Raw genomic sequence first — 25,149 nt, forward strand, 5'->3', positions numbered from 1 at the left:
CCTTTGGCTGGGCAAACAAGGATGTCACCTCTTCCCTGCCTTTTTGCCAGCTGCCCCCTCCTGCCCGCTCAGCCAATGCTCGTCCAGCTCCACACGGTGCCCTTGTAGGGTCCAGGGCTTTGCTGCCTTTCCAGGAACCACCGCTCCCCTCCCTCTGGTCCCTGAGCCCTACAATCCCTTAATCCCCTTGGGCCAGGGCATCCCTGCAGGGCTGGGCTTCACTGAATCCCAAATCTGATTCCTGGATGTGCCTGTAGCCATCCTGCTGGGCTGGGGCTGAGGGGGGCTTGCAGACCCTTTTATCGTGGGGCAGGGGGGGACCCGTGGAGTGTCGGGAGCCTCAGGAGCAGCCCATGGCCGTGGTCCCTGTGGGGCTGGGCTGGCCCCGGGCTGTGCGGGACCCACGGCAGGGTCACAGCCCTCTGCAGAGGTGACTCCCGGGGTGATGCCCCGCCCCTGGGTCTCTCCCAGTACTTCAGAAAGGCTCAGGGGGCTCCTCCTGCCCCCCATCTCCCCGCCCGAGGGGCTCCCCCACACCGAACCGGGGGGCTGCGGGCACCCTTGGGACCCCCCCGCATTCAGGGTGGGATGGGGGGCGGCCGTGGCGGGGCTGCCCCGACCCCGCGGGCAGAGCGGGGGGCCGGGCAGGGCGCGGGGCAGGCGGGGCCGGGCCGGGCCCCCCCTCCCGTCCCTCCGGTGCCCGCCGCGGGGGGGCTGAGCCGGCCCCGGCGCCCGGCTCGGCTCAGCTGTTCTCTGCGGCAGCGGCACCGCGCGGGGCCGAGCCCAGCCCAGCCCAGCCCAGCCGAGCCGAGCGGGGCCGGGCGGAGCGGAGCCCAGCGGGGCCGGGCCGGGCCGGGCCGGGGGGAGCGGAGCGGGGCTGAGCGCGGCCGGAGCGGGCGGAGCGGAGCCCAGCGGGCGCAGCGCGGAGCCGGGCACGGAGGAGCCGCCGAGCGAGCGCAGGTGGGAGCCGGGCGCGGGGCGGGGGCGGCGGGAGCGCCGTGGGGAGGGACGGGGGGACGCGGGGAGCGGGGCTGAGCCCCCCGGGCCCCGGCCCCTCGCCGCCCGCCGGCGGAGATGGCTATATTTGGACAGTGACCTCTGGTCGTTCCCGAGCAGTCGCTGCGGATTCAATTGTGGCAACGTAATGGCACTGCCGGGGAGCGGGGCTGTGCTGCCCGCACCCTGCCCGTACCCCACCTGCACCCCACCGCTCTTTGCCGGCATCCCATCCCACCCCGCCTGCACCCCACCCAGCTCTCACGCCTGCCCCCCACACCTGCACCCTGTTCCGCCCTGCCTGCACCTTGCCAGCGCCCCACCTGCTCCTGCCAGCCCCTCCTGCACCCTACGTGCTCCCTGCACCCTGCTCAACTCCTCCTGCACCGCATCTGCCCCCAGCTGCACCCAGCCCAGGCAGCCAGGCCGTCCCTTCCTGCCCTGCATGCCGACACCCCACACTCTGCTCCCGCGGGCGATGGCTGAGGCGCTGGGGGAGCGTCCCCTCGGAGCCCGCTCGCTCCTCCCCGGGGCTGGGGACCGTGCTCGGCACTGGGGGTGACCCCGGCAGTGCCATGGTCCAGCCCCGCTCGGTATCCAGGCTCTGGGCCCCTCAGACCCAGCTCAGCCAAGCCAGGGATGATGCTGAAGTGCCGTGAGGACTCCGGGGACACTCAGGGACTGGGCAGATGTGGTTTGGCAGGTGCTGCATGTGCCCGGTGCAGAATGCACCGGCTGGGACTGGAGGAGCAGATCTGCTCCTGCCTCTGCCCCACCGGCTCTGTGTGGGGGACAGGGGTGCCTGGCCGTGCTTTGGTAGCTGGATGTGCTCCTGACAAGGGCTGTGCACCCAGAAGAGCACAGGGGATTGCCCAGGGCAGCCAGGGGCTCATGGGTGCTGCAGAGCCCCAGCTCCGAGGGTTCTGTGGTGCTGAGTGTCTGTGTCCCCCTGGGGCAGGTCCCAGGAGCAGCACAGGCTGGGGGCTGAGGCGGGTGCCTGTGGGCATCGTGCCCAGCTGTGGCTGAGGGCTGGAGACCCCACTGAGGCCATGGAAGGGGCTCGTCCACACCCCAGTGTGCCCGTGGGGCTGGGCCAGGTCCTGCCCTTGCCCAGGTGGGGGTGCAGAGTGGGTGCCAGGGATGGGTGGCATGGGACAGGGATCCATGGAGGGAGGTGTGAGCCCCCAGCAGGCAGCTCTGCAGGCACAGCCTGACCCTCCTCCCGGTGCTGGGGCAAGCCAGGCAACCTCAGGCCACTGATGCAGGACAAGGGGACAGGACACAAGGGGACAGGCTGTGACCTGGTGCACGGCGCCTTTATGTCCACTCCAAAGTCCCCTCCACCCTGCTGCTCTGCTGCAGCAGCTCATGTGCCAACCCCAGTGCCAGCCAGAGGGCATGGCACAGCCTTGGGACATGGCACAACTTTGGGACATGGCACAGCTGTGGGGTATGGCACAGCCAGAGGGCATGGCACAGCTTTGGGACATGGCACAGCTGTGGGGTATGGCACATCTGTGGGACATGGCGCATCTGTGGCATATGGCACAGCTGTGGGGTATGGCACAGCCACAGGGCATAGCACAGCTGTGGGGTACAGCACAGCTTTGGGATGTGGCACAGCTTTGGGACATGGCACAGCCACAGGACATGGCACAGCTGTGTGTTATGGCATGGCCATGTCCCTGCCCAGTGTCAAGGGGCTCTGGCCAGCAGCTGACAGCCCCCAGCCCCTGCAGCACCCCCCCATCCCTGCACAGGGGCTGCCCTGCTCCCTGCCGTGGGGTCAGGGCTGTGCCATCTCCCATCCTCAATCCCCGCCACCTCAGTGTTCCAGGGCTCCCGCTGTGCCCAGAGTCTCTCGGAGCAGGAGGCCTGAGGGGACTGAGCCCCTCCAAGCCGTGCCAGGAGGGGAGGAGGAGGTGGCCTGACTGTCCCCCCAGCCATGAGCCGCCGCGTGGTGCGCCAGAGCAAGTTCCGGCACGTCTTCGGGCAGCCGGTGAAGGCAGACCAGATGTACGAGGACATCCGTGTCTCCAAGGTGACGTGTGACAGCTCCTTCTGTGCTGTCAACCCCAAGTTTGTGGCCATCATTGTGGAGTCTGGTGGTGGCGGCGCCTTCATTGTCCTGCCCCTCGCCAAGGTGAGTGGGGAGGGTGCTGGGGTTTGGTCACGCTGCTGAGATGTGTTGGGGGGAACGTGCTGATGGGTTTTGCTTTTTTGGGGATCTGCTGTGGCCCCAGAGCCCCCCAGCTTTGCCCCAACAGCCCTTCCTCATGTGGGGGCTCAGGGCAGGAACAACCTGGGTGATCATTGGTACCTGCCAAGGGTGACATCCCTGGGGCAAGCGAGGTGATCTGGAAACCCCCAGCTGCCTTCCCCCAGCCCCAATTCCCTGGGGGCACAGCATGGCCAGGGAGCAGCACCCAGTGGAGTGGGGTTCTGCCCTGCCAACCCTGGCAGAGAGACTGGGAGAGGGTCCCCAACCCCTCCCTGCCATCAGAGCAGACACAGAACAGCCTCTCATGGGTCACATGATTCTCCTGTGTGTCCCTGGGAGGCCTTGTGCCAGTGAACCCCATTTGCCCTGTGTGCCTCAGTTTCCCCCTTCAAGGCAGGCACAAACCTCTGGCCACTGCCAGAATCCCCTGCAAGTCCCCATTTGTGCCACAACCCACGTGCTGGCCAGGCTGGCCTTCGGGGGGTACCTGGCAGGGTCTCTCCTGGGGGGCTCACGCTGGTCCCTCCCCATTGCAGACAGGACGGGTGGACAAGAACCACCCGCTGGTGACGGGACACACAGCGCCCGTGCTGGACATCGACTGGTGTCCCCACAACGACAACGTCATCGCCAGCGCCTCGGAGGACACCACTGTCATGGTGAGGGGCTGGGCGCTGCGTGGGAGGGGTGGGAGGTGCAGGGGGAGCAATGCAGAGCATCCCCCCCCCTCGCTGCCTGTGAAGTGTCACTGGCCTATTTTTAGCCGCGGTGCCATGCGTTCGCGCTGGCGGCGGCTGCTCGCTCCATGATGCAGCAGTTTGTGCTAAATTTACCCTCCCTGGCGACTCAGCATGCAGGAATAGCTGGGGGGGGGAGCTGAGGGCTGCACCCCGGCCGTGCCCCCCTCCCTGTGCCCACCAGCACCCCAAATGCTGGGGATGCACCCCAGGATGGAGGCGCTTCTGGTGTCCCCTGGCCACCATCCCCGCAGGCTGAGCCAGGATTAATGATGAGGTTAATTGGCTCCCAGGCCCTCATCCGCTTAGTGCTCACACACAGGGTGATCCCCAACACCCCGCTCTGTCCCCCCCCAGGTGTGGCAGATCCCCGACTATGTCCCCGTGCGCAACATCACGGAGCCCGTGGTGACACTGGAGGGACACTCCAAGCGGGTGAGCATCATCTCCTGGCACCCCACCGCCCGCAACGTCCTGCTCAGCGCAGGTAAGGGGGTCCCGGGTCGCCCTCCCCGGGGGCACGGGAGATCCATGGCGTGACAGCACCTGCCCCCCTGGGTCCTCTGCAGGCTGCGACAACCTGGTGATCCTCTGGAACGTGGGCACCGGGGAGATGCTGCTGGCTCTGGACGACATGCACACCGACCTCATCTACAACGTGGGCTGGAACCGCAACGGCAGCCTGCTGGTCACCACCTGCAAGGACAAGAAGGTCCGTGTCATCGACCCCCGCAAGCAGCAGATCATAGCGGTGAGTGCCCCTGATGTGCCCCCCATCCCACCCCGGGGTCCCCCCCAGTGCCTGCCTGACCCTACTAACCCCTCTCCGCGCGTCTCTGTGTTTGATTTAACCCGCTAACGCCGGCGCAGGAGAAAACCAAACCGCACGACGGCACCCGGCCCATCCGCGCCATCTTCGTGGCCGATGGCAAGATCTTCACCACGGGCTTCAGCAGGATGAGCGAGCGGCAGCTGGGCCTCTGGGACCTGGTACGGGACAGCAGCTCCAGCCTGGCCAGCATCGATCCCGCAGATCTCGGCCAGGAACGCTCTGGGTGCCGGGGATTCTCTATAGCAATGTGTGCTTAGGGAGCATCACGGAATGGGACTCAGCAGCTGTTCTGGGGGACAGATCCGGACCCCCTCCATATTCCCCCCTCCCCATGCCCCGTGCTGACTGTGTCCCCCTCCCCCAGGAGAGGTTTGCCCCCCACGAAGGGCTGAGGCCCGTGCGGGCCATCTTCACACGGGAAGGACACATCTTTACCACGGGCTTTACCAGAATGAGCCAGCGGGAGCTGGGCTTGTGGGACCCGGTAACGAGGCCGCATGGAGTGCTGCCCTGGGAACTTGGCCCCCCCAGCCCCCTTGCTAACCCCCCCTGCCCCAGGATGCCGTGTCTGTCCATCCCCCTCCCAAAAGATGCCAAGTTCCCAAGTGTGCTGTGCAGTGCTGGAGTGGGGAGGGGGCTGGGAGTGCTGGGGAAGGGGGGTACAGCCAGGCTGGGGGCACCCAGCCATGCAGGTAACCAGGAGTGGGGCTGGGGGGGCATGCCAAGCTGCCTGCCTGGGGGGTTGTGTGCCCCAGAGGGGACAAGCCCTGTCCCCCAGTGTGCCGTGGCTAATGTGTGTGACTAACCATGGTGGGAGTTTTGGGGTCACTGCTCACACCTCTCCACCACTGCCCCCCAGAATAACTTTGAGGAGCCCATTGCCCTGCAAGAGATGGACACGAGCAACGGGGTCCTGCTGCCCTTCTACGACGCCGATTCCAGCATTGTCTACCTCTGTGGGAAGGTAACCCCCCTTCCCTGGGGTGCACCCCAATGTCACCCCGTCCCTGAGGGTGCCAGGGCTGGCTGACACCTGTCCCCACCCCGCAGGGTGACAGCAGCATCCGGTACTTCGAGATCACGGACGAGGCTCCCTATGTGCACTACCTGAACACCTACAGCAGCAAGGAGCCCCAGCGGGGCATGGGCTTCATGCCCAAGCGTGGGCTGGATGTCAGCAAGTGTGAGATCGCCAGGTGAGAGCCAGGGGGGCTGGGGGGAGCCAGAGGGGTCAGGGGGCTCAGCTGGGCCCTGACTGCCTGAGCCCCACGCAGGTTCTTCAAGCTGCACGAGCGCAAGTGCGAGCCCATTGTCATGACGGTGCCACGCAAGGTGAGCCGGGGGGGTCCCAGGGGAGATGGGGGCCTGGGGAGACACCCCACATCTCACCATGGTGTCTCTGCCCCCGCAGTCAGACCTCTTCCAGGATGACCTGTACCCCGACACACCAGGCCCCGAGCCGGCCCTGGAGGCAGATGAGTGGCTGTCAGGGAAGGATGCAGAGCCCATCCTCATCTCTCTGCGGGATGGGTACGTGCCCATCAAGAACCGGGAGCTGAAGGTGGTCAAGAAGAACATCCTGGACAGCAAACCCCCGCCAAGCCCCCGGCGCAGGCACTCCACCTGCGACTCAGACTTCTCTGTGAGTGTCTGGGGATAGGGACATGGCAGCAGGGCTGTCCCCCTGCCCTGGGGTGGCATGAGAGGGGCCCAACTCGTTGGTGACCCTGTGTGTCCCCCCTCCCTGCAGCAGCCAGCCTTGGAGGAGGTGCTGGAGGAGATCCGTGCCCTGAAGGAGACGGTCCAAGCGCAGGAGAAGCGCATCTCCGACCTGGAGAACAAACTCGGCCAGTTCACCAACGGCACGGACTAGCGCGGTGGCCACGGCCACGAGCACGGGCAGGGCCAGGACTGCCCCGGCCTGCCGGGGATTAAAGCCGAGTCCCCACCTTGGGCAGGAGCCCGGAGCCGAGTTCTTTCCCCAGGAGCCGAGGGGGCAGGCAGGGGTCGGACCTGACCCTGCCTCCACTGGCATCAGTGGCATCCTGGCCCATGGGCACCCCCTGCAGCTCCCAAAGGGTGTCCTGGCCCATGGGCACCCCCTGCAGCTCCCAAGGGGGTGTCCTGCTCCATGGGCACCCACTGCAGCACCCACAGGGGTCCCACTCCTGCCGAGCACCCCAACACGGGGGCCTGCAGGCTGGGCACAGAAGCCTCCCAGCACAGGGAGCTGCCAGGCCCCCCCCCAGGCCGGGATGTGCTTGTGCACGGTGCTACTCCCCCACCCCATCACCCCTCACCTCCCCCTGCCCCATCAGCCCCTCGGAGGGTGCTCCCACCCGGCTCTTAGCTCCTGCACCCCTTTAATAAAGGGCTCAGCCACCCTTGGCTGCGTGGCAGTACCAGGGACCAGGGACCACTGTGCCAGGGGTGCTGCCAGCACCCCCCTGCCAGCTCCCACAGTCTGTGACCCCCGGCCCAGGCAGAGGAAGGCTGAGAGAGACGAACATTAAAGAGCATTTATTGGTGTTGGCCGCGGTCGGAGCTGCTCGGGCTCCCCCGGCCCTGGCCCAGATGTTGCTGTGGGGTGCACGGGGGGGTGGAGGGGGGGGCAGCAGCTGTGAAAAGTCCCAGGGGAGCGAGCCCAGCCCCTCCCCACCCCGCAGCCCCCGGCCCCCCGTGTGCAAAGGGGGAGCAGCCGGGGCAGGGGGCCGGGGTTAGCACCATTTGACAGAAGGTTTCTCTCGGGGTCAGTGCCCGGGACCAGGGGGTGCAGCGCTGCCAAGGGGGGGCATCCGAGCAGGGTGGAGGGGTGCGAGCAGGGCTAAGGGGGGGTGACACCGGGCTGCCCTCCACAGGCACCCCTTCAGCTGCCCCAGCAGTCCCCGTGCCATGGGGGCAGCTGTGCAGCCCCTCGCTGGCTGTGGGGTGCAATAGGGCTGAGCCCCCACCCCTGCTGCAGGCAGAGCAGCTCCCGGGTAAGTGCACTTGGTAGCGCCTGGGCAGGGGGGAACAGGGAGCTGGGCAGAATCCCCTGGCTCTGGGGGCACCCCGGGACCCCACACAGCTGGCAGCCCACCCATCCAGGGCAGGATGTGCCCCCCACCACCCTCCCTGGGGTGAGGGGCTGAGCAGCCCCCCGTGGGGCAGCTGGGGCAGCAGGGGTGTCCTGGAGAAGGGGTTCAGTCCGTGGGGTCCCCTCCCTGGTCCTGGTTAACACCCACCCCACCCCTGTGCTGCCGTGGGGCGCCCCCACCTCACCCCAATATTGCCCCAGCTCTGGGGCCGCTCTCCCAGGGCCAAATCCTGCTCCCCCATTCCCCATTCGCCCTCCGCAGTTCTTGGACTGGCTCCCCCACACCGCTCCCCCCTGTGTGTCCCCAGACACGTCCCCATCCCCACTAGGATGGACGAGGGGGCTCAGCGGCGCTGCGGGGTCACTTCTCCGTCAGCGAGAGCTGCAGGATGCGCTGCAGATCCTCCTCCTCCTGGCGCGTCCGGCGCTCCGCTTCCTCCTGCTCCCGCGCCGACAGCGCCATGGCCAGGCGCAGCTGCTCCGCGTAGCTGGGGAACAGCGCGCCCGGCGCCCGGCCCGGCCCCGCCGCCGGGGCCGCGGGGGGACGCGGAGCTGCCGTGTGCTGCGGAGTCCTGGGGGGCAGCAGCGCCTCAGGGGGGTCCCCGTGGCTGGGCACCCCCACACCCATTCCCTCCCAGGGGGGTGGCCAGACCTTACCAACCTGTCTCCCCGGCGGCCCTCGTGCGACATGGGGTGGGTGCCCGGCTTGCTGTTGGTCAGTGCTTCCCAAATGGTCACCTGTGGCCGGAAAGAGGGGTGCTTGGAGGGTGGCACCCCAAAAAACAGCTCCCACAGCATGAATTTTGACCCACCACCATAGGATGCAGGCATGGAGAGGGGTGGGTGAGTGAGGATCACAGGTGGCATCGGGATGGGGCGGGGAGCGGGGTCCCTCAGCCAGGAGTAGGTGAAGGGGGGCAGTGCCCACCTGGTCGTACTCGCTGCCCGCTTCCAGCAGGCTCTGCTGGATGGCAAACTGCAGCAGGTCATCCTCGTCCTCCCGCAGGGCGTCCTGGTGGGTGCCCACCACGCTGTACCCCCGCGGCACCTCGAACAGCGCCGGGTCCATCTCGCACGCTCGGCACGAGGCTGCGGGGACAGCAGAGCTGGCCAGGCTGGGCACCCATGGGGTCCCCCTACTCCACCCGCCAGTTATGCACCCTTACCCTGCTGTGACCCACCAGCTGTACCCTCAGTGGGACCCCTTCCCATCCCACCTCACCGTGTCCCCCACATACTGAGGGAGCTGGAGCTGCTGACGCTGGAGGAGTCGCTGCTGGGCGAGGGCGCCTCGCTGCTGGGGCTGTGCCGCAGGGAGCTCACCGGCTCGTCACAACCGTTGAGGTTGCCGAAGGTTATTCGGGCGTTGAGGATATGGAAGATGGGGATTTCTGCAGGAAAAGGGAAAAAACACGAGGAGGGAAGCTGGCTGTGCCAGCCAGGTCAGCAGCAGAGCCCAGTCCATACCAATCTTGACGGGGAAGCCGGGCGGGAGGCGCAGGGTGATGAAGTCCCGCAGTTTGGCGAAGAGCGCGTTGCTTATTGCCATGAGGTCGATGATGGGGGCAACCTGCTCACACAGGGACAGCGGGTGGTCCTCACACAGCCACAGCTTCGCCTTGAACCTGCCAGGGATGGACGTTGGGCTGGGGACCCCACTGGTCCCCCCCTTGAGCTCTGCAGCAGTGGAGGGGGGGACACAGGGAGTCCCTGCCTGCTGCTCCCCCTCTCACTTCTGTGTCTTGGTGGTGAGCTCCATGGGCCGCCCCATGTCCCGGTTGCCCAGCTCGAAGTTGGGGTTGAAGTACTCCTCGGGGGTGATGGCAGTGGGGTTGGCGTGGCTCAGTGTCTGCGTGATCAGCGTCTGCACGGGGGCACAGCCCGTGGGGTGAGAGGGGAGGTCTGACTGCAGGGCCACCCCTTCCAACCCCTGAGACACTCACCCCATTGTTGGGCCCCACGTGCTGCTCAGCGATGCCCAGGAAGGATTGCAGGGGGGTCTTACAGCCTGTGGGAGAGTCGGGGGTGAGGGCAGAGCCGGGGGTGCCCTGCCCGCCCAGCCCGTGCTGGCTCCACCTTTGCTCTTGCCCTTGTGCTGGTCTGAGAGGTGCTCGGTCCGTGTCCGTGTGATCAGCTCCACGTTGGAAGCGCCGTAGACCTGGCCAAGGAGGGGGGATGGCACAGGTGGGCACCTCACAGCTACAACCAAGTGGGCAGCTACAACCCCCCTGGGCAGCTCAGCTCCCTGCCCCTCACCTTCGCCTCATACCCATTCACCATTTCCGTCTTCTCGCTCCTCCAGCCCAGGATCCCGGATTTGTTCCTAGGGTGACACAGCACCATGAACTTGCTTAGACAGTCTGGGGTGCCAGCACCCCAGGGGTGGGCTCGGTGCCACCCCAGCCCACCTCTCAAAGGCGATGTTCTTGGTGTCGAGCTGGGTGGTGACGACGGGGGCCGTGAGCCGCCCCATCACCTGCTCCTCGGTGGGCTGCACAGCAGCCAGCAGCACCTCCTGGTCGTGGCCGGCCAGGGCCAGCGTCTCCGAGTAGACCACCCGCCTGTCGTGGTCAATCTCCATCACCACCGCACTGCTGTCTGCAGGGAATGGGGTCAGCACAGCCACGGTCCCCACCGTGTGACCGCTCCCCAGGGACGGGGACACGGCAGGGTCACCTCACCTTGTCCTCGAAAGACGAAGCTGCGGTTGCCCCGCTGCCAGGTCATGTGGTCGAAGCCCAGCAGCGTGGTGTCCACCCGCAGGTTCTGGCCACTCTTCCACACCTTGTAGGTGTCGCTGGGGCAGATCTTGGACACCAGGGGCACTGGGGAGAGATGCCAATAGCCCAGCCAGGGATGGGGACACCTGCACCCCCGAGGGGGCTGAGCTGGGCGGGGGACACACCTGGGGAATGCAATGCCTTGGCAGGATGAGGGTCTGCAAGCTTGGGGTGTTGGGGGCAAAGGGGGCAGGTGAGCCCTAACCTGGGGATGGATGCTGGGGGACTCTGCTGGGAAATTCCCACTCCCCCCACAGCCACGCTGTGCCCCGAGCTCACCCCAGCTGGTGAACTCCCACTTCATCTCCACGTAGAAGTCCTGGGCCTGTGGAGAGCGGGGAGGGGTCAGGGGCAGCCCTGGCCGCAGCCCCACAGCCCCTCTGAGCGAGGTACCTTGCGCAGCTTCTCCAGCAGCACCGGGATCCCCGCCAGGCGCTTGATGGCTCTCTGGTAGTCGCGGTAGCGCAGCACCAGCTGCACCAGCTCCAGGTCACGGGTGCTCACAGCCTCCTGCAGGACTGGGGGGCAAAGAGGCAGTGCCCAGGGCTGTGGCACAGCGTGGCACAGATGGCACTGCAGAGCTGGGCGCTGCACAGGAGCCACAGGGACAGAGCACCAGGTGAGCAGTGCCTTGGGGAGCTTTACTATGCCTGTGCCCGTGTCCATGCCCACATCTGTGTCCATGCTCATGCCCACGCCCATCTCCGTGTCCATGTCTGCACCAGGGCAGCTTGCAGGAGGATGGAGGGCAGCAGCCCCTCGCTCACCTGTCCATCCGCTGCGGTTCTCCTTGCCCACGTCGGCGCCATGCTTCAGCAGCACCCTGGCACACTCCAGGTGGCCCAGCGTGGTGGCCAGGTGCAGGGGAGTGCGTCCTCGGGGGTCCAGCTGCTCGATGTCAGCCTGCCAGGAAGGAACAAGGCTCTGAGATCACTGGGGTGGCCAGACCATGCCCTCCCACAGATGTGCAGCTCTCGACACAGAAAGCAGCCAACGTTTGACTCTGAGAGAGCAGCCCCACCCCTGACCTCCCTCAAGAGAGACACCTCAAAGCCTCTCCCTGCTGCCACCGCCAGACCCATGGGGAGGGCACGGAGAGCACGGCGGTGGCTGCCAGCACCCCGCACACCGGGTCCCAGCCAGGCAGGGCTGCACCCACCAGGCGGGCACACAGAAGGGGCACAGCACGGCAGCGGGGGCACAGATGCCCCTGGCACAGCGCACGGAGCTCTGCACATCTCGGTGCAGCTGCAAGCTCCAGAAGAGCCCCCACCTCTGGGATGTGGAGGGGGCCGTGCCCAGTTGCCAGGCAGCAGCTGCCGGCAGCCCCCCTCTCCCCCTCTCGCTGGCAGGGCCGGGCTGCGGCGGGCGCACGTGTTCCCCTGCCTGAGCCGGGGGCGGCGGCTGCGGGAGCCGAGCGGCGGCTCCGAGGATCCCCGGGGCCCTGGGGAGCCGTCGCTGGGGCTGCCGTTGTTTGTGCCAAACCCGGAGCCTGGCACCCGGCCAGCCCTGAGGAATCCCTGGTGCGCTGGCACCCCCGGCACCCACGGGCCCTGCTCCCCGTGTGGGAAGCAGCGTCACACCCGTGCCCAGCTGGGGACGTGGCTCGGGCAAGGGGGGACACCCTCTGTGCCCCCAGCTGGGGTAGAAGTGCCCAGAGAGGGGCACTCAGATGCTACCAGGGCAGGAGGCAGTGGGGCAGTGCCCACATAATTGGTTCTGGGGAGGCCACCCTCAGGAGAACAAACCTGGGGTGCAGGAGCCAAAGGCGCCAGCTGGGGTGGGCAGCCAGGGGTGTTTGGGCATGGGCAGAGGTGGAGCATGGGCTCCCTGGTGCCCAGTCTCACCTGCCTTGCTCTGGGCATGTCCTGCATTGCTGCTGCCCCAGGGATGTTCCTGTCCCTGCCCAGGCTGTGCATTCCCATGTCCCTCATCCCCAGGGACTCACCAGGTAGGGGGACCCCCCAGTCTGCCCCCACCACAGGAGGAAAACAGCCCCCCAGCTCCCTGGGAGCCAATGTGTCGCTCCAATGCTCTCCAGGCGACTGCTGCTTTTTAATTGCACTAATGAAACTGCTCTAATTAAGGCAATCACCCCCCAGCTGGGGGCGGGGGCAGCAGGCTCAGCGGGGCTCCCCAGCTGCAGCCCTGCCCCAGCCCTGGGCAGGATGAGGGTCCCCAGTTGGGGACACGGCGCTGGAGCCACCCCAGGGGACACGGCGTGACCCAGATCTGGCCAGCAAGAGCTCAGCCCTGAGCCCTGGTGTTGGGTTGGCTCCAGCTTGGGGAGCACAGCACAGACCCCCAGGTGCTGCCCATCCTGGGGCTGTGACACCCACAGGGACGGGGACAGGGTGGCTTTGGGGTGGCTTTGGGGTGGCAGCGGTGCAGTGCAGAGCTGCAGCCCAGCCGCTCCTCCTGTGCCAGGCGGGCACGTGGCACAGCACGTCCCTGCACTGGGGCTGTCCCTGGGCTGGAGAGCCCCAGCTCCTGCCCCTGGGTACCATCAGGGGACGTGAGCCAGCGCGGGAAGATGGTGCCAGGCACTGCTGTCCCTGCACAGCCCCGGGTCCCTGTCACGCCTGAGGGGGCAGGCTGTGGTCAGGGGTGTCCTGGCACCACAGGCTCCATGTCACTGCCTGCCACAGCCTCGTGATGTCCCTGTCAAGGGGACCCACTGACCCTTGCTCCCTTGTGCAGGCCGGTGTGGATGGGAGCCCATGGCGGCAATTTGGGGGTGACAGACACAGAGCCCTTACGAGGACATGGAGAGGAGCAAAGCTCTCAGCTGCCCCAGTGCTTCCCAACCCCAAACCCCTGCACTGGGGAGGGGCAGCACACGGAGCCACTGCCCTGGGGGTGTCACCAGGGCAGAGGGAGGGCAGGGCACTGGGTGCGGGGGCACCCAGCCTCCAGCATTTCAACAGCACCAACCCCTTACCCGGGGGATGCTCTGGCAGGGATAAGGGCTGAGCCGTGTCCCTGGATGCCCTGGACAGAGCAGGGAGCCTGGGCCGGCCCTCACCTCCTTCCCCAAGCCCCCACCTGCCCCAGAGTCTGGCCTGCAGCACCCATGCCCCCCCTTGCACCCCTGGGGTGCACACATGGCCGGCTTTGCTCTCACCCAGCAAACGACAGCGGGGCCAGGGCAGAGCCCCCGCACCTCCCAGGCTGGAGGGCTGGAGCCTCTCTGCAGGCAAGCGGCTCAGAGCCCCCCCGCAGCCCCTCCACCTCCCCACGTCTGCCGAGCCCCGCTTTGATCTCCGCCGCGCTGAGCTCCTGGGAAGGCTGACCCCAAATTAGCAGGAAAATAAAAACACTGCCCGTGGGGTGGGAGACCCGGGCGATGCTGGCGCAGCCTCCGGCTGGACCCCACAATGGAGACGGGTGTGGCGGGAGCCATCGCCTGCATCCCGGCGGGAGCTTGGCGGCACAATGACCCCCGTTCCGTGCATCACCGGGGTCCACCCAGCACGGCCCTCGGTGCCCTGGGGCTGGAGGACCCGGGCCGAGGGACGGGGGATGCTCAGCACAGCTTCCCCGCCAGCCTCCCTCCAGCGCCTGCGGTTTCCTGCGTCTTCGGGGTTGGGTTTTAATTACCTGAATTGCATCGCCACGGGGGAGAGGGAGGCTGGGAACCCGCCGGGGAAGCACCCACACCCCGTCCATCACCGGGCGGCTGGGAGGTTCCCGGGCTCAGGGACAGTGGGTCCCCTCACCCTGAGGAGAGCCCTTGCGAGGCTGGGGGGCTGCGCCCCGACAGCACCGGGGCCCTTGTGCCCCCCACCCCCGAGGGGCTCCGCCTGAGAGTGGGGGGCTGAAAGCTGCACCCCCAGGGGGTGGCAATGCCCTGAGCAGCGGGGTGCGGGCCGGGGGTCTGCAGAGGCCTAGCAGGGAGAGGGGGACACGTGCGGAGGGATGCTCGGGGCTGCGTGTGCTAGGGATGCAGGGGACCCGCGGGTGGCAGCCCCGGGGACAGCAGGCACAGAGCCGGGGTGCAGGTGGGGACACACACCACACCCCCCGAGCCCCGCCAGCGCACAGAGCGACCCCATCGTTATCACCCCCCTCATCTCCATCCTCATCCTCACCCCGGCCCCGAGCATTGCATCAGCCCGAGCCGGGCCGGGCCGGGCCGGGCCGTGCCGGGAGTGTCCCCGCGCCGCCCCACCTGCTTGGCGCTGAGCTCCCGGTCCAGGTCACGGGCGCGGTTGTGCCAGACGAGGTAATGCAGCGGGTACCTGCCCTCCGGCCCCTTCCTGCCCGAGCAAGACGCGAGCATCCTCCGTGCATGCTGGAGCGGCGCGGCGGGCGCGGCGCGGGGCGGCGCGGCGCGGGCGGGGGGGCGCGGGGCGGGGCGGGCCGCCACCTCCCGCCCGGTGCTTCCCCGGCCCCCCCGCACCGCCCGGCCTCATGGGACTTGTAGTTGCCCTGCCCGGCATCGCCCCCTTCTTCTTCCTCATCTTCATCCTGCTCTTGGCTCGCCCCCCTCCCGCAGCGCTCAGCCCATCACCGCGGCTGCGATCCCGCGGGGGGGCTGCAAAGGGGCACCCCATAGGCGATCGGCATCCTCCCCAGATTCCCCCCTTTCCCAGGCTGATCTTCCCCCGCCCGGCTGACCTCCGCTCCCCCAGCGGGGCAGCGGCCAGAGCATATGGCGGGGCAGGGGTGAAGGCGGCAGGTGGGGACCAGGTGGGGGCCGGGGGGGGACCCCGATCCCGCCCCCGCAGCACCAGGCACGGGCCCCCAGCCCCGTTTCCTTTTCCGCCTGCGTCTCTCCCGGGCGGGCGTCGCGTTTTCCGGCTGCCGCCCGAGAACAATGCAAGGCTGGGCCTCTGCGGCCGCCCCGGCCTCCGCCGGCGCCGCGCTCCCGGCCCCGCTCCCGCTGCTCCCCCCTCCGGTGCCGGGAACCCCCCGGTGTTGTTCTCCGGTGTTGTTCTCTGCCCAGTCCTGGCGCTGGCGGGGGTCGCAGCCCCCCGCCCCTGTCCCCACAGCATCCCCATCCCCCTGCCATGCCCCATGACGTCATGAGCCACCTCCTCACAGCCGCGGTGAGGTCACCTCGCTGTCCCGCGGTGTTGGGGACACCGTGCGGCCCCACTGCCCCGCTCCCGCCGGGGTCTGAACCCACCAGTGTCTGTGGGGCTCCCATGGGGTGTCCCCTCTGGTGCAAGCACCTAAAGGGTCGCAGTAGGGAGCAGACCCCAAATAGTCCCCAGTCGCTCCACTCACCCCCAAATCCCCTGTTGAGCCCCCTAAATAAAGGTTGTGTGGCCCGACCCCGTGTCCTGGAGAAGGGCTCTGTCCGGGAGTGGGGTACACAGTGTCAGAGGTGGCGCAGCGTAGAGGGCTGGGGTGCCCCAGGGCTGTGGCTGGATCCAGAACAAGTGTCCAGAGCAGGACTGAAGCAATTTGGGGGTGCCCTGAGCTGGGATTGGGTTACACAGGATCCAGAACAGGAATGGGACCAGTGCCACCCCTCCGGGATAAACAGGACAAGGGCTGGGGGCAGGACCAGGACGGTGTTCTGGGCTGAGAAGGGGACCGGGAGTGCACCGAGGGCGGGCACAGGGGTCAGCACTGGGGGATGCCCGGGATCAGGAGCAGAGCAAGGGCAGGGCTGATGCCCAGCAGCAGATGAGGTGCCCGGGTGCGGGTCGGGGCTGTCCGGGGGGCGATTGCAGGTGCGGGTGCGGGTCGGGGGCGTTCCCGGTGCGGCTGTGGAGCGGTGCCGGTGCCCGACCGAATTCGCGTGCGGCTCCGGCTCCGTGTGCGGGGCGGGGGCGTTCCCGGTGCGTGTCCCGGTGCGGGGCGGCGCCGGCGCCGGTGCGGGTTCGGGTGCGGCTGCGAGTGCGGGGCGGTGCCGGTGCCGGTGCGGGGCGGCCGCGGCAGCGCTGCCGGTGGCGGGGCGGGGGCGGTGCGGCCCCTCCTCCGCCGGGGCCGGGCCTGCGCCGCTTCCTGCGGAGCCGCCGGGCGCAGGGAGCAGCCGGCAGCCCCCGGCCCCGCCGCCCCGGGCCCCGCTGCCCCCGCCCCGCCGCCCGGCCCCCCTCCCCTTCCCCGCCGCCGCTCCCCCGGCGGGCCCGGGGGCGCCGCCGCCGCCCCACGCTGGCGCAGAGGCCCGGGCCCGGGCCCGCCTCGCCGCTGAGGATGTCCCGGAAGGCGCCGCGGGCAGAGGTGTGCGCCGACTGCAGCGCCCCAGGTAAGGCCCCCCCGCATCGGCACCGGCTCGGCCCCGCCGGCCCCCCCGCGCCTCCGGCTGCCCCCCGGCGCTTGCCTTGCGCGCCTCCCCGCCCCACCGAGAGCCCCCCGTGCGCCCCTCGGCACCCCCGCTGCACCCCGAGGTGTTTGCCCCGGACTGCTCCCCGTGACCCCTTCTGCATCTCCTCGTACGCCCCACATCGAGACCCCTTTGCGGCTCCCTGAGCGCCCCCAGGATCGCCCTGGCGATTCCTTTCTGCGCCCCACTCCGCACAGCCAAGGGAGCCCCACTGAGCCCCCCGCCTGCCCCCCAGGAACCCTCTCATGTGCCCCCCAGTGAAACGCTGCGATGAAACTCATGACCCCCTTGGTGCACCCCGTTTTAGCCTCCCGGAATGCCCTCACACACTCGAGACACAGCCCCGATACCCCCGCATGCCTCCTCCGTGCGGCTCCAGCGCGCCCCGGGTGCCCCCACGCCCCCCGGCACCACCCACGGCTTTCTCACCCCAGCGCGGGGGCTGCTGGCACAGCCTGGGGACGCGCCGCTCGCTGCCAGCAGCGCTGGTGACCCTGTAAATGACAGCATGATGGGGGACACCGTCCTGCAGCCCGCAGCCAGCACCCACCCCAGCCGGATCCGGGCTTGGCGGTGCCGGTCGGGCGAGCCGGGCGGCCGCGGCGCTGCAAGCCAGAGCCGAGCCTGGGCAAGACCATTCCCATCCCCGGCGGTGCCGGTGCCCGCAGCCCCCACGCTGGGGACGCGCCCGTGGGCGTCGCGGAGGGTTTGGCCCCCCAAAGCCTGCCCACGGTAGGGCCGGACCCCAAACCTGCCCGTAGCCAGCGCAGGTGGCCCCACGGCAATGAATGAACGGGGCTCGGAGCCGGCCCCGGAAAGCTGCCCGCGGGCCAAGGCTGTGCCGAAATTATTCCGGCCACGTGCCAATGGCCGGATCCTGCCAGCGGAGCTGTCGGCACGCGTGGGCGAAAGGCTGCCCTGCCTCCAGGCATCCCCCGTGCCGGCGGGCGAGCGGGGGGCCCGGGGTTCCCGGGGCGGTGCCGGGGCTCCCTGCTGCGGCCGGGGAAATGGAAAACAGTTTCTTCCAATCTCTTATCGCCTGGCAGCCATGGGAGGAAATGAGTTATAAAGTCCAGAGGCCGTTTCCTAGCGCGCGGGGAGCACCGGGGATGCGCTGCCTGGCCCTGCATGGGGAGGTGCCCGTGGGGCGCTCCGGTCTCTCTGCCCGGCCTCCCCCGGCCCCACGCAGGGATTCCGGCTGCCCCCTGCCCTGCCATCACCGCTGCGGGGCCGAGTGCTGGGGGTGCCGGTGTCACCCACATCCCGATGCAGGGATTGAGGTGCTGCGAGCTCCCTTGGGCTCCAGGATCCTCGCAGGGTTTGGAGTGTCCCTGTGCGAGCACTCCGCGATCTGCTGCAGTGCCCGCCCGCATCCCACGGCATCCCAGCGCTCCTGGGGCGGGAGCGGCTGCTGCCCCAGGGATACTCTGAATCCACCCGCCCTGGGGGGGCCGCGGGCCGGCTCCCCCCGCACGGAGCGTCCTGTTCCCGGCGGTGGCCGTGGGCAGCGGGTGCGAAGGCACAGATGCCGCCGCACCGGCTGCCAAGGCGCTGCCATCTGCGTGCGCGGGGCTGCCAGGCTGGGGGGGCCGCCGCTCCCCCCGGCCACCCCAGCCCGGCCCCGGGGCACTGCAGCAGGGCAGGATGCCGTGCCTCCAACACGGGGTCCTCAGGGCTTGGGGGGTGCGTGGGGAGGGGTCCGGGACCCTGCAGGGAGGAAGGAAGTGGGGGAGGCTTGGCTGCCTGCCTGCCTTCCTCCCTCGGTGAGGTCGTGAGGCCGCTGTCCCCCCTCAGGGCCATCAGGCAGGCCATTGAGGCCACCTCCCAGGCCCTGTATCCCCGGGCTTGGGGCTGCCCTGTCTGTGGGACACTGTGGTGTTTGTGTAGGACCTACAGAAACAAGGTGAGGGGAAGGGCTGGGCACAGGGTGGCAGGACTCCCCCGTCAGAGGGGACACCTGGGGACCCTTCAGCATCGTCACCCCGTGCCCGGCTGCGTTTCCCGGGAGGGGGGAGGCGGCTGTGACCCAGCGGGGGTCCTCAAATCCTGTCCTCATTCTGCTGTGAACAGCTGCAGCTCAACGGCCGCACCACGGGGCCAGACCCCTCGTCCCCAGGATGTGTTTTTGGGGTGCAGGCATGGGGAGCTGCTGCCGGGCCGGGAGCGGTGCCCCCGCGGGTGCCGGGGCTGGTGCCAGCGCGGGGCCAGCGCGGCTGCTCAAACGATCCTTTGTTCCCGGCGGGGACACAAAGGGCTCCAGTCCGGCCGGCCGGGGCCAGCGGCGGGGCTGGAGGGGCACGGCAGCCTGGGGGGCCGTGGCACCTGCCCTGGAGCTGGGGTGTCCCGAGGGCTGGCTGTGCTGGGGTGCTGAGGCTGCAGAGCTGCTGACCACCCTACGTAGGAGCCCATGGACTGGGGGTGCCCACCCATTGTGGGGCACGCTGCCCCCATCCAGGACCCCCCAAACACCCAGCTGGGGGGTCTGGGATGAGTGACCTCACAGTGAGCCAGAGTGCCCCTGATCCGAGTGTGCTGGCATCATCCCTGCCACCAGCTGTCCTCCTGATGGTGGGGGGCCAAACCCTGCCCCCGTTTTGGCTGGTGGTTGCTATGGGAAACCCGTGGGTTTCCCCTGGTGATGGGCTGAGCCCCTCTCCATCTCTCGGGAAATGGTTGCTGTGGCAACGCATCCCCCCTGCTGGAGGGATGCATGAGGAGGGGACAGCATGGGGAGGGGACACCCGCTGACACCCCCATGCCACCCCCAGACCCTGGCTGGGCGTCCATCAACCGCGGGGTGCTCATCTGTGACGAGTGCTGCAGCGTGCACCGCAGCCTGGGCCGCCACATCTCCATCGTCAAGCACCTGCGCCACAGCCCCTGGCCCGCCACCCTGCTCCAGGTGGGTGCTGGGGACGCTGCAGTGTGGGGACACGCACACTGGGACCCCCCATGCCCACTGGGCCCTGCCTGTCCCCTGCAGATGGTGCACACCTTGGCGAGCAATGGGGCCAACTCCATCTGGGAGCACTCGCTGCTGGATCCAGCGCAGGTGCAGAGCGGGCGCAGGAAGGCAAACCCCCAGGACAAAGTGCAGTAAGTGCCCTGTGTGCTGTGGGGAGGGGGTCAGCTCTGGCTGGGAGCCCCCTCCTCACCCACTGCCCACTCTCCAGCCCCACCAAGTCGGAGTTCATCCGTGCCAAGTACCAGATGCTGGCCTTCGTCCACAAGCTGCCCTGCCGGGATGATGACGGCGTCACTGCCAAGGACCTCAGCAAGGTGGGGAGGGGGTTCAGGGACTCCCCTGTGGCAGAGGGGACAGGTCCCCCCATTACCAGCTCTCTCCTCTGCAGCAATTGCACTCGAGCGTGCGGACGGGCAACCTGGAGACCTGCCTGCGCCTGCTCTCGCTGGGTGCCCAGGCCAACTTCTTCCACCCGGTGAGCTCTGGCGGGGCTCAGGGACCCCATAGCGGGTGTGGGGCACAGGCGGGTCCTGGGGCCTCATGCCACATGCAGGCTGCAGGGCTGAGGCTATCCATGCCCGCAGGAGAAGGGCACCACACCCCTGCACGTGGCCGCCAAGGCCGGGCAGATCCTGCAGGCAGAGCTGCTGGTGGTCTACGGCGCCGACCCTGGGGCGCCCGATGTGAACGGCCGGACCCCCATTGACTATGCCAGGTGAGGGCAGGGAAGGGGCTCACCCCTGCCTGCACCCCAGCTAGGGTGGGCATCACCCCTGCCGGCCCTCCCACAGGCAGGCAGCCCAGCACGAGCTGGCGGAGCGGCTGGTGGAGTGCCAGTACGAGCTGACCGACCGGCTGGCCTTCTACCTCTGCGGCAGGAAGCCGGGTGAGTGAGGGTCCTGGGGCGAGGGAGGTACCCTGGAGGGATCCCATGGCCCTGCTCACCACCCCTCTCTCTGTGCAGACCACAAGAACGGGCACTACATCATCCCACAGATGGCCGACAGGTGAGTGCCTGGCGCCCGTGGCCCCGCTGCCCTGTCCCGTGTCCCCCCCAGCGTCCCCGCTGGGCTGAGGGGGGACACCGGTCTCTGGAGCGTCCCTGGGGGGTGGGGGGCCGGCGTGCCCGCGCGTTTAACGTCCACCTTTATCCTGTTCTTCCCTCCGCTGCCTTCTCCGGAGCGCAGGGTGCGCCCAAAGTGCATGGCACAGAGGTATTGTCCGCTCGGCTCCGGGGGCCCCCCATGCTGCTGCATGGGCCCCCCCTGCAGCCCTGGCTGCTCGGCCCAGCCCAGCACCCGGGGGACACTCGGGGAGGGGGGTCCCGCCCGCCCCCTGCCACCTCACCCCCCTGTGCCTGCCTGCCAGCCCTGCTTGGTGAAGCCCCCAATGCCTGAGGGGGGTCCCTGTCTTGGTGGGGTGCAGCTGGGGACTGTTTTGGTGTGAACAGGCCAGGAATAACCCCCACGTTTTGCTTCCCCCCTCCCCGCACCCCCCAGCCTGGACCTCTCTGAACTGGCCAAGGCAGCCAAGAAGAAGCTGCAGGCGGTGAGTGGGGGCCAGGGCAGGGCTGGGGGATGTCCCGCCTGCCCCTCTCATCCTGCCTGACACTGTCCCCTGCACTGCTGCAGCTCAGCAACCGCCTCTTCGAGGAGCTGGCCATGGACGTGTATGACGAGGTGGACCGTCGGGAGAACGACGCGGGTGAGCGGGGTGCGGGTGCAGCCCCCCGGGGCCGGGGCGGGCGCGGGCGCGGCGGCGGCGCGGGGGAGGAGCAGCGGCGGGGCCGCGGCCGAGCCCTGCGCTCCCCCCCGATCCGGACGCGTCCGCCGGGACCGCAGGCCCCTCCTTCTTCATTCCTCCGGCCGGGAAGGTTTGCTCAGCGCGAGGGGCCGCCGCTGGGTGCCGGGGCTGGGGTGCTGCCGGAGGTGGGTGCTGGGATCCCCCAGGGATGGGGGCTCAGCCTGCGCTGCTGCCCCTGGGCTGGGGGGTGGCAGGGTGGGGGCAATCCCATTTCTGTGGTGGGGCGGGTGCCAACAGACGTGCCAAAGGGGCTGGGGGTGCTGAGCTGGTGCCTGAAAGGGTGAAGAGCATTTTTGGGGTCCTGTTGGTGGGTTATGGGGGGACCCCAGCCCTGCTGGGTGGCTGGGAGAGGCGATTCCCGTCAGCCTGGCCAGGCTCCACTCCCAGCCCCAGCAGGCTGGCCCTGCGCCCGCGCCTGCGTCCTGCCGGCTCCGGGCCCTGCAGCCGGCTTGTCCGGGGGTGCAGCCCCTGTGTACCCCGGGCTCTGACACCAGGTGCCTTCCTGCAGTCTGGCTGACGACGCAGAACCACAGCACGCTGGTGACAGAGCGCAGCGCCGTCCCCTTCCTCCCTGTCAACCCCGAGTACTCAGCCACGCGCAACCAGGTGAGGCCCCATCTAGGCCACGCGACCCCTCTGTGCTCTCAGACCTCTGCTCACCCCCTTTTTCCCTCTCCTGCCCCCAGGGCCGGCAAAAGCTGGCCAGGTTCAACGCCAGGGAGTTTGCCACTTTGCTCATTGACATCCTCGGGGAAGCCAAGCGCCGGCAGCAAGGGAAGAGTCTGCTCAGCCCCACAGGTGAGGCACGGAGGGCAGCGAGGTGGGGCTGAGCGCTTCCCCCATGCCCTGTGCTCAGCACCCACCCTGCCCTCCCCAGACGCCCTCGACTACTCGCTGCGGAGCCAGAGTGACCTGGACGACCAGCACGACTACGACAGCGTCGCCTCTGACGAGGACACGGACCAGGAGCTGCTGCGCAACGCCTCCCGCAACAACCGCGCCAGGGTGAGCCCCAACCCGGCCTGGACCCCCTCCCAGACCCCACCTCTGGGATCCTCACACTGAGCTCCTCTCCCTGCAGAGCATGGACTCCTCCGACCTGTCAGATGGCCCCATCACGCTGCAGGAGTACCTGGAGGTGAAGAAGGCTCTGGCAGCCTCTGAGGCCAAGGTGCAGCAGCTGATGAAGGTGAACAACAGCCTGAGCGATGAGCTGCGCCGGCTGCAGCGCGAGGTGGGTGTGGGGCCAGTGGGGCTCCCTCCTCAGTGTACCCCCCTCTCCTCACTGATGCCTTCTCCCTGCTCCTGGCTGCAGATCCACAAGCTGCAGGCAGAGAACACTCAGATCCGGCAGCAGACCGGCCCTGCACATCCAACCCCGGCCCCCAGCGAGCGGCCAGAGCACGGGCACCCCCCGGGCACGGCCCCCCAGCACCGCCGGGACCGCCAGGCCTTCTCCATGTACGAGCCGGGCTCGGCGCTGAAACCCTTCGGGCAGCCCGTGGAGGAGCTGGTGACCCGGCTGCAGCCCTTCAGCCCCGGCGTGAGTGTGCTGGGCTGGGTGGGAGGGTTTTGGGGTGCAGCAGGCCCCCCGGCCCCACAGGGTGCTGGGTCCTGTCCCCGCGGGGCCGTAACCTTTCGTGTGTCACCAGGAGGTGGAGGACGAGGCTCTGTACTCCATGCACATCCCGGCCAGCGTGTACCGGGTAAGGGGGCCGCAGCGGGGGCGGCTCCTGCATGGGACATGGTGGCTGTGGCCTGCCCAGGATGTGGCCTTTGGGATGTCCTGTCCCCCCGCCGCCCTGCACCCCCCTGGGTCAGGCCGGGGACCTCCCCAAGGGGTGGCAGCTGCGGAATGTTCCTGCATGCAGGGTGGCGGTGTCCCCTGTGCTCGTCCTCCCCTGCACGTCACCAGGGTTGGCTCCACACCCTTCTGCACCCCGTTCAGCATGGGCTTCCCCTCTTTTCCCCCTCCAGATCCGGAAAGGTCCATCTGCCTCCTCGGTGCCCTTCCCTCCATCCTCCCCGCTGCTCTCCTGCCCGCCTGATGGTGCCCGACACATGGTGACGTATCAGGGAGGGGGAAGAACCCTTGGGGTGGGCTGACTCCTGAGCCTGAGTGGGGATGGGGCTGGGCGGGGCTTGACATTGCTCCTCTCCTCTCCAGAGCAAGCTGGACCGGCATGGCAGCGGCACTGACAGTGACTACGACAACACACAGGCTGGTGAGGTTCTGATCAGGTGAGTGGTGGGGCTGGGGGCTGCACCAGGGTTTGTGGGGACACAGGGACAAGGGGCTGATACTGACCCAGGGCGGTTGGTTGATCCCTGCAGCATGGAGGGGAAGCGGTATGTGGAACTGAGCAAGGATGAGGATTTCCCCCACGAGCTGGACCCGCTGGACGGGGAGCTGGACCCTGGCCTGCCCAGCACGGAGGACGTCATCCTCAAAACTGAGCAGGTCACCAAGAACATCCAGGAGCTGCTGCGGGCAGCACAAGAGTCCAAGCATGATAGGTAGGACCGGGGCACAGCCTCAGGGTCCTTCTGGACACCCAGACCAGGGCTGGGGCCGTGCCCTCCGTGTTGCTCACCCTTTGTCCTTGCCCCCAGCTTCGTGCCCTGCTCAGAGAAGATCCACTCAGCTGTGACAGAGATGGCATCACTCTTCCCTAAGGTAGGAGGAGCTGTGTGTCCCTGGGATGGTTGTGGTCCCCACCAGACACTGTCAGCCCCCTGAGCATAGGATCTGACGCTGGTCCTGTGCTCTGCCACAGAAACCAGCCCTGGAGACGGTGCGCAGCTCCCTGCGGCTGCTCAACGCCAGCGCCTACCGGCTGCAGAGCGAGTGCCGCAAGACTGTGCCCCCCGAGCCCGGCGCCACCGTGGACTACCAGCTCCTGACCCAGCAGGTCATCCAGTGTGCCTACGACATCGCCAAGGCCGCCAAGCAGCTGGTCACCATCACCACTCGTGAGAAGAAGCAGTGAGCGCCAGCCCGCGTCCCCCCATGTCCCTGGGCCCCTTCACTCTCCATGTCTCCCTTCCCTCCGGCAGCAGCCGGCACCTGGGGCGAGCATGGCTGCAAGTGGCCTTTCTGGGGAGCCGAGGTGCGGGGTTCCTCGTGCCCCCCGCGCCATCAAGGAGCTGGTGCTCAGCCCGCGGGGTAGGTGCCTGCATCCCCCTGTACAGCCCCCTGCCCACCCCTAACTTATCCTGTACATAGCCTCTGTAGCTGTCCATGGCGGCGGTGGCCTTGTACCCCCACTCCCCACAAAACCCCTCTCTGGGTGGCCGCTACCCCCGAGGCCGCCCACGGCATTACACTGGACTGGGGCGCCCCTCCCCGGGCGTCCTGAACCCCTCCCCGGGCGTCCTGCCCCGTGCCGGGGCCGCACTCCCCACTGTAAGATGTGTCCTTGTACATTTGTATCAATAAAGGTGTGAGCATTGCACGGCGCC

At 68.4% G+C, this 25,149-nt stretch overlaps 3 protein-coding genes across 10 annotated transcripts; 2 read left to right on the plus strand and 1 right to left on the minus strand.

Moving 5' to 3' along the window:
- The first annotated feature begins 677 nt into the window (after positions 1 to 677).
- Positions 678 to 6,739, plus strand: CORO6 (coronin 6). 5 transcript variants are annotated; one of them, XM_074556916.1, is made up of 12 exons: positions 679 to 960; positions 2,826 to 3,139; positions 3,754 to 3,876; positions 4,312 to 4,441; positions 4,524 to 4,705; positions 4,825 to 4,944; positions 5,151 to 5,270; positions 5,646 to 5,750; positions 5,837 to 5,982; positions 6,061 to 6,118; positions 6,198 to 6,428; positions 6,537 to 6,739. In XM_074556916.1, exons 2-12 carry the CDS (start codon positions 2,942 to 2,944, stop codon positions 6,657 to 6,659), a joined length of 1,536 nt encoding a protein of 511 aa, XP_074413017.1. In that variant the 5' UTR covers positions 679 to 960; positions 2,826 to 2,941; the 3' UTR covers positions 6,660 to 6,739. The 5 variants fall into 5 exon arrangements, with proteins under 5 accessions (XP_074413016.1, XP_074413017.1, XP_074413015.1 ...); XM_074556915.1 differs by lacking the exon at positions 5,151 to 5,270 and having other exon boundaries at positions 678 to 960; positions 6,540 to 6,739; XM_074556914.1 differs by lacking the exon at positions 4,825 to 4,944 and having other exon boundaries at positions 6,540 to 6,739.
- A 552-nt stretch (positions 6,740 to 7,291) lies between these two features.
- Positions 7,292 to 15,224, minus strand: ANKRD13B (ankyrin repeat domain 13B). The gene is given in 16 exon segments (XM_074556903.1): positions 7,292 to 8,434; positions 8,524 to 8,600; positions 8,791 to 8,951; positions 9,101 to 9,253; positions 9,330 to 9,487; positions 9,596 to 9,726; positions 9,806 to 9,870; positions 9,939 to 10,020; positions 10,119 to 10,185; positions 10,271 to 10,460; positions 10,544 to 10,687; positions 10,922 to 10,967; positions 11,036 to 11,160; positions 11,410 to 11,545; positions 14,814 to 15,033; positions 15,035 to 15,224. Coding segments are annotated over 16 exon segments (2,130 nt in total). The 5' UTR covers positions 15,199 to 15,224; the 3' UTR covers positions 7,292 to 8,223.
- Positions 15,225 to 16,561: 1,337 nt separating this feature from the next.
- GIT1 (GIT ArfGAP 1) lies at positions 16,562 to 25,142 on the plus strand. Of its 4 annotated transcripts, XM_074556899.1 has the most exons (22): positions 16,565 to 16,841; positions 19,688 to 19,821; positions 19,903 to 20,015; positions 20,093 to 20,198; positions 20,273 to 20,359; positions 20,469 to 20,599; positions 20,676 to 20,770; positions 20,849 to 20,891; positions 21,072 to 21,098; positions 21,384 to 21,432; positions 21,516 to 21,588; positions 22,196 to 22,293; positions 22,374 to 22,485; positions 22,565 to 22,692; positions 22,769 to 22,921; positions 23,003 to 23,230; positions 23,340 to 23,393; positions 23,665 to 23,751; positions 23,855 to 23,928; positions 24,022 to 24,204; positions 24,301 to 24,364; positions 24,465 to 25,142. In XM_074556899.1, the coding sequence occupies exons 1-22, from the start codon at positions 16,790 to 16,792 to the stop codon at positions 24,675 to 24,677; spliced, it is 2,304 nt and encodes a 767-aa protein (XP_074413000.1). In that variant the 5' UTR covers positions 16,565 to 16,789; the 3' UTR covers positions 24,678 to 25,142. The 4 variants fall into 4 exon arrangements, with proteins under 4 accessions (XP_074413003.1, XP_074413002.1, XP_074413001.1 ...); XM_074556901.1 differs by lacking the exon at positions 23,340 to 23,393 and having other exon boundaries at positions 16,563 to 16,841; XM_074556900.1 differs by lacking the exon at positions 21,072 to 21,098 and having other exon boundaries at positions 16,563 to 16,841.
- Positions 25,143 to 25,149: the final 7 nt, after the last annotated feature.

The sequence above is a fragment of the Zonotrichia albicollis genome, chromosome 22 (assembly GCF_047830755.1).
Source record: "Zonotrichia albicollis isolate bZonAlb1 chromosome 22, bZonAlb1.hap1, whole genome shotgun sequence".
NCBI lineage: Eukaryota > Metazoa > Chordata > Aves > Passeriformes > Passerellidae > Zonotrichia > Zonotrichia albicollis.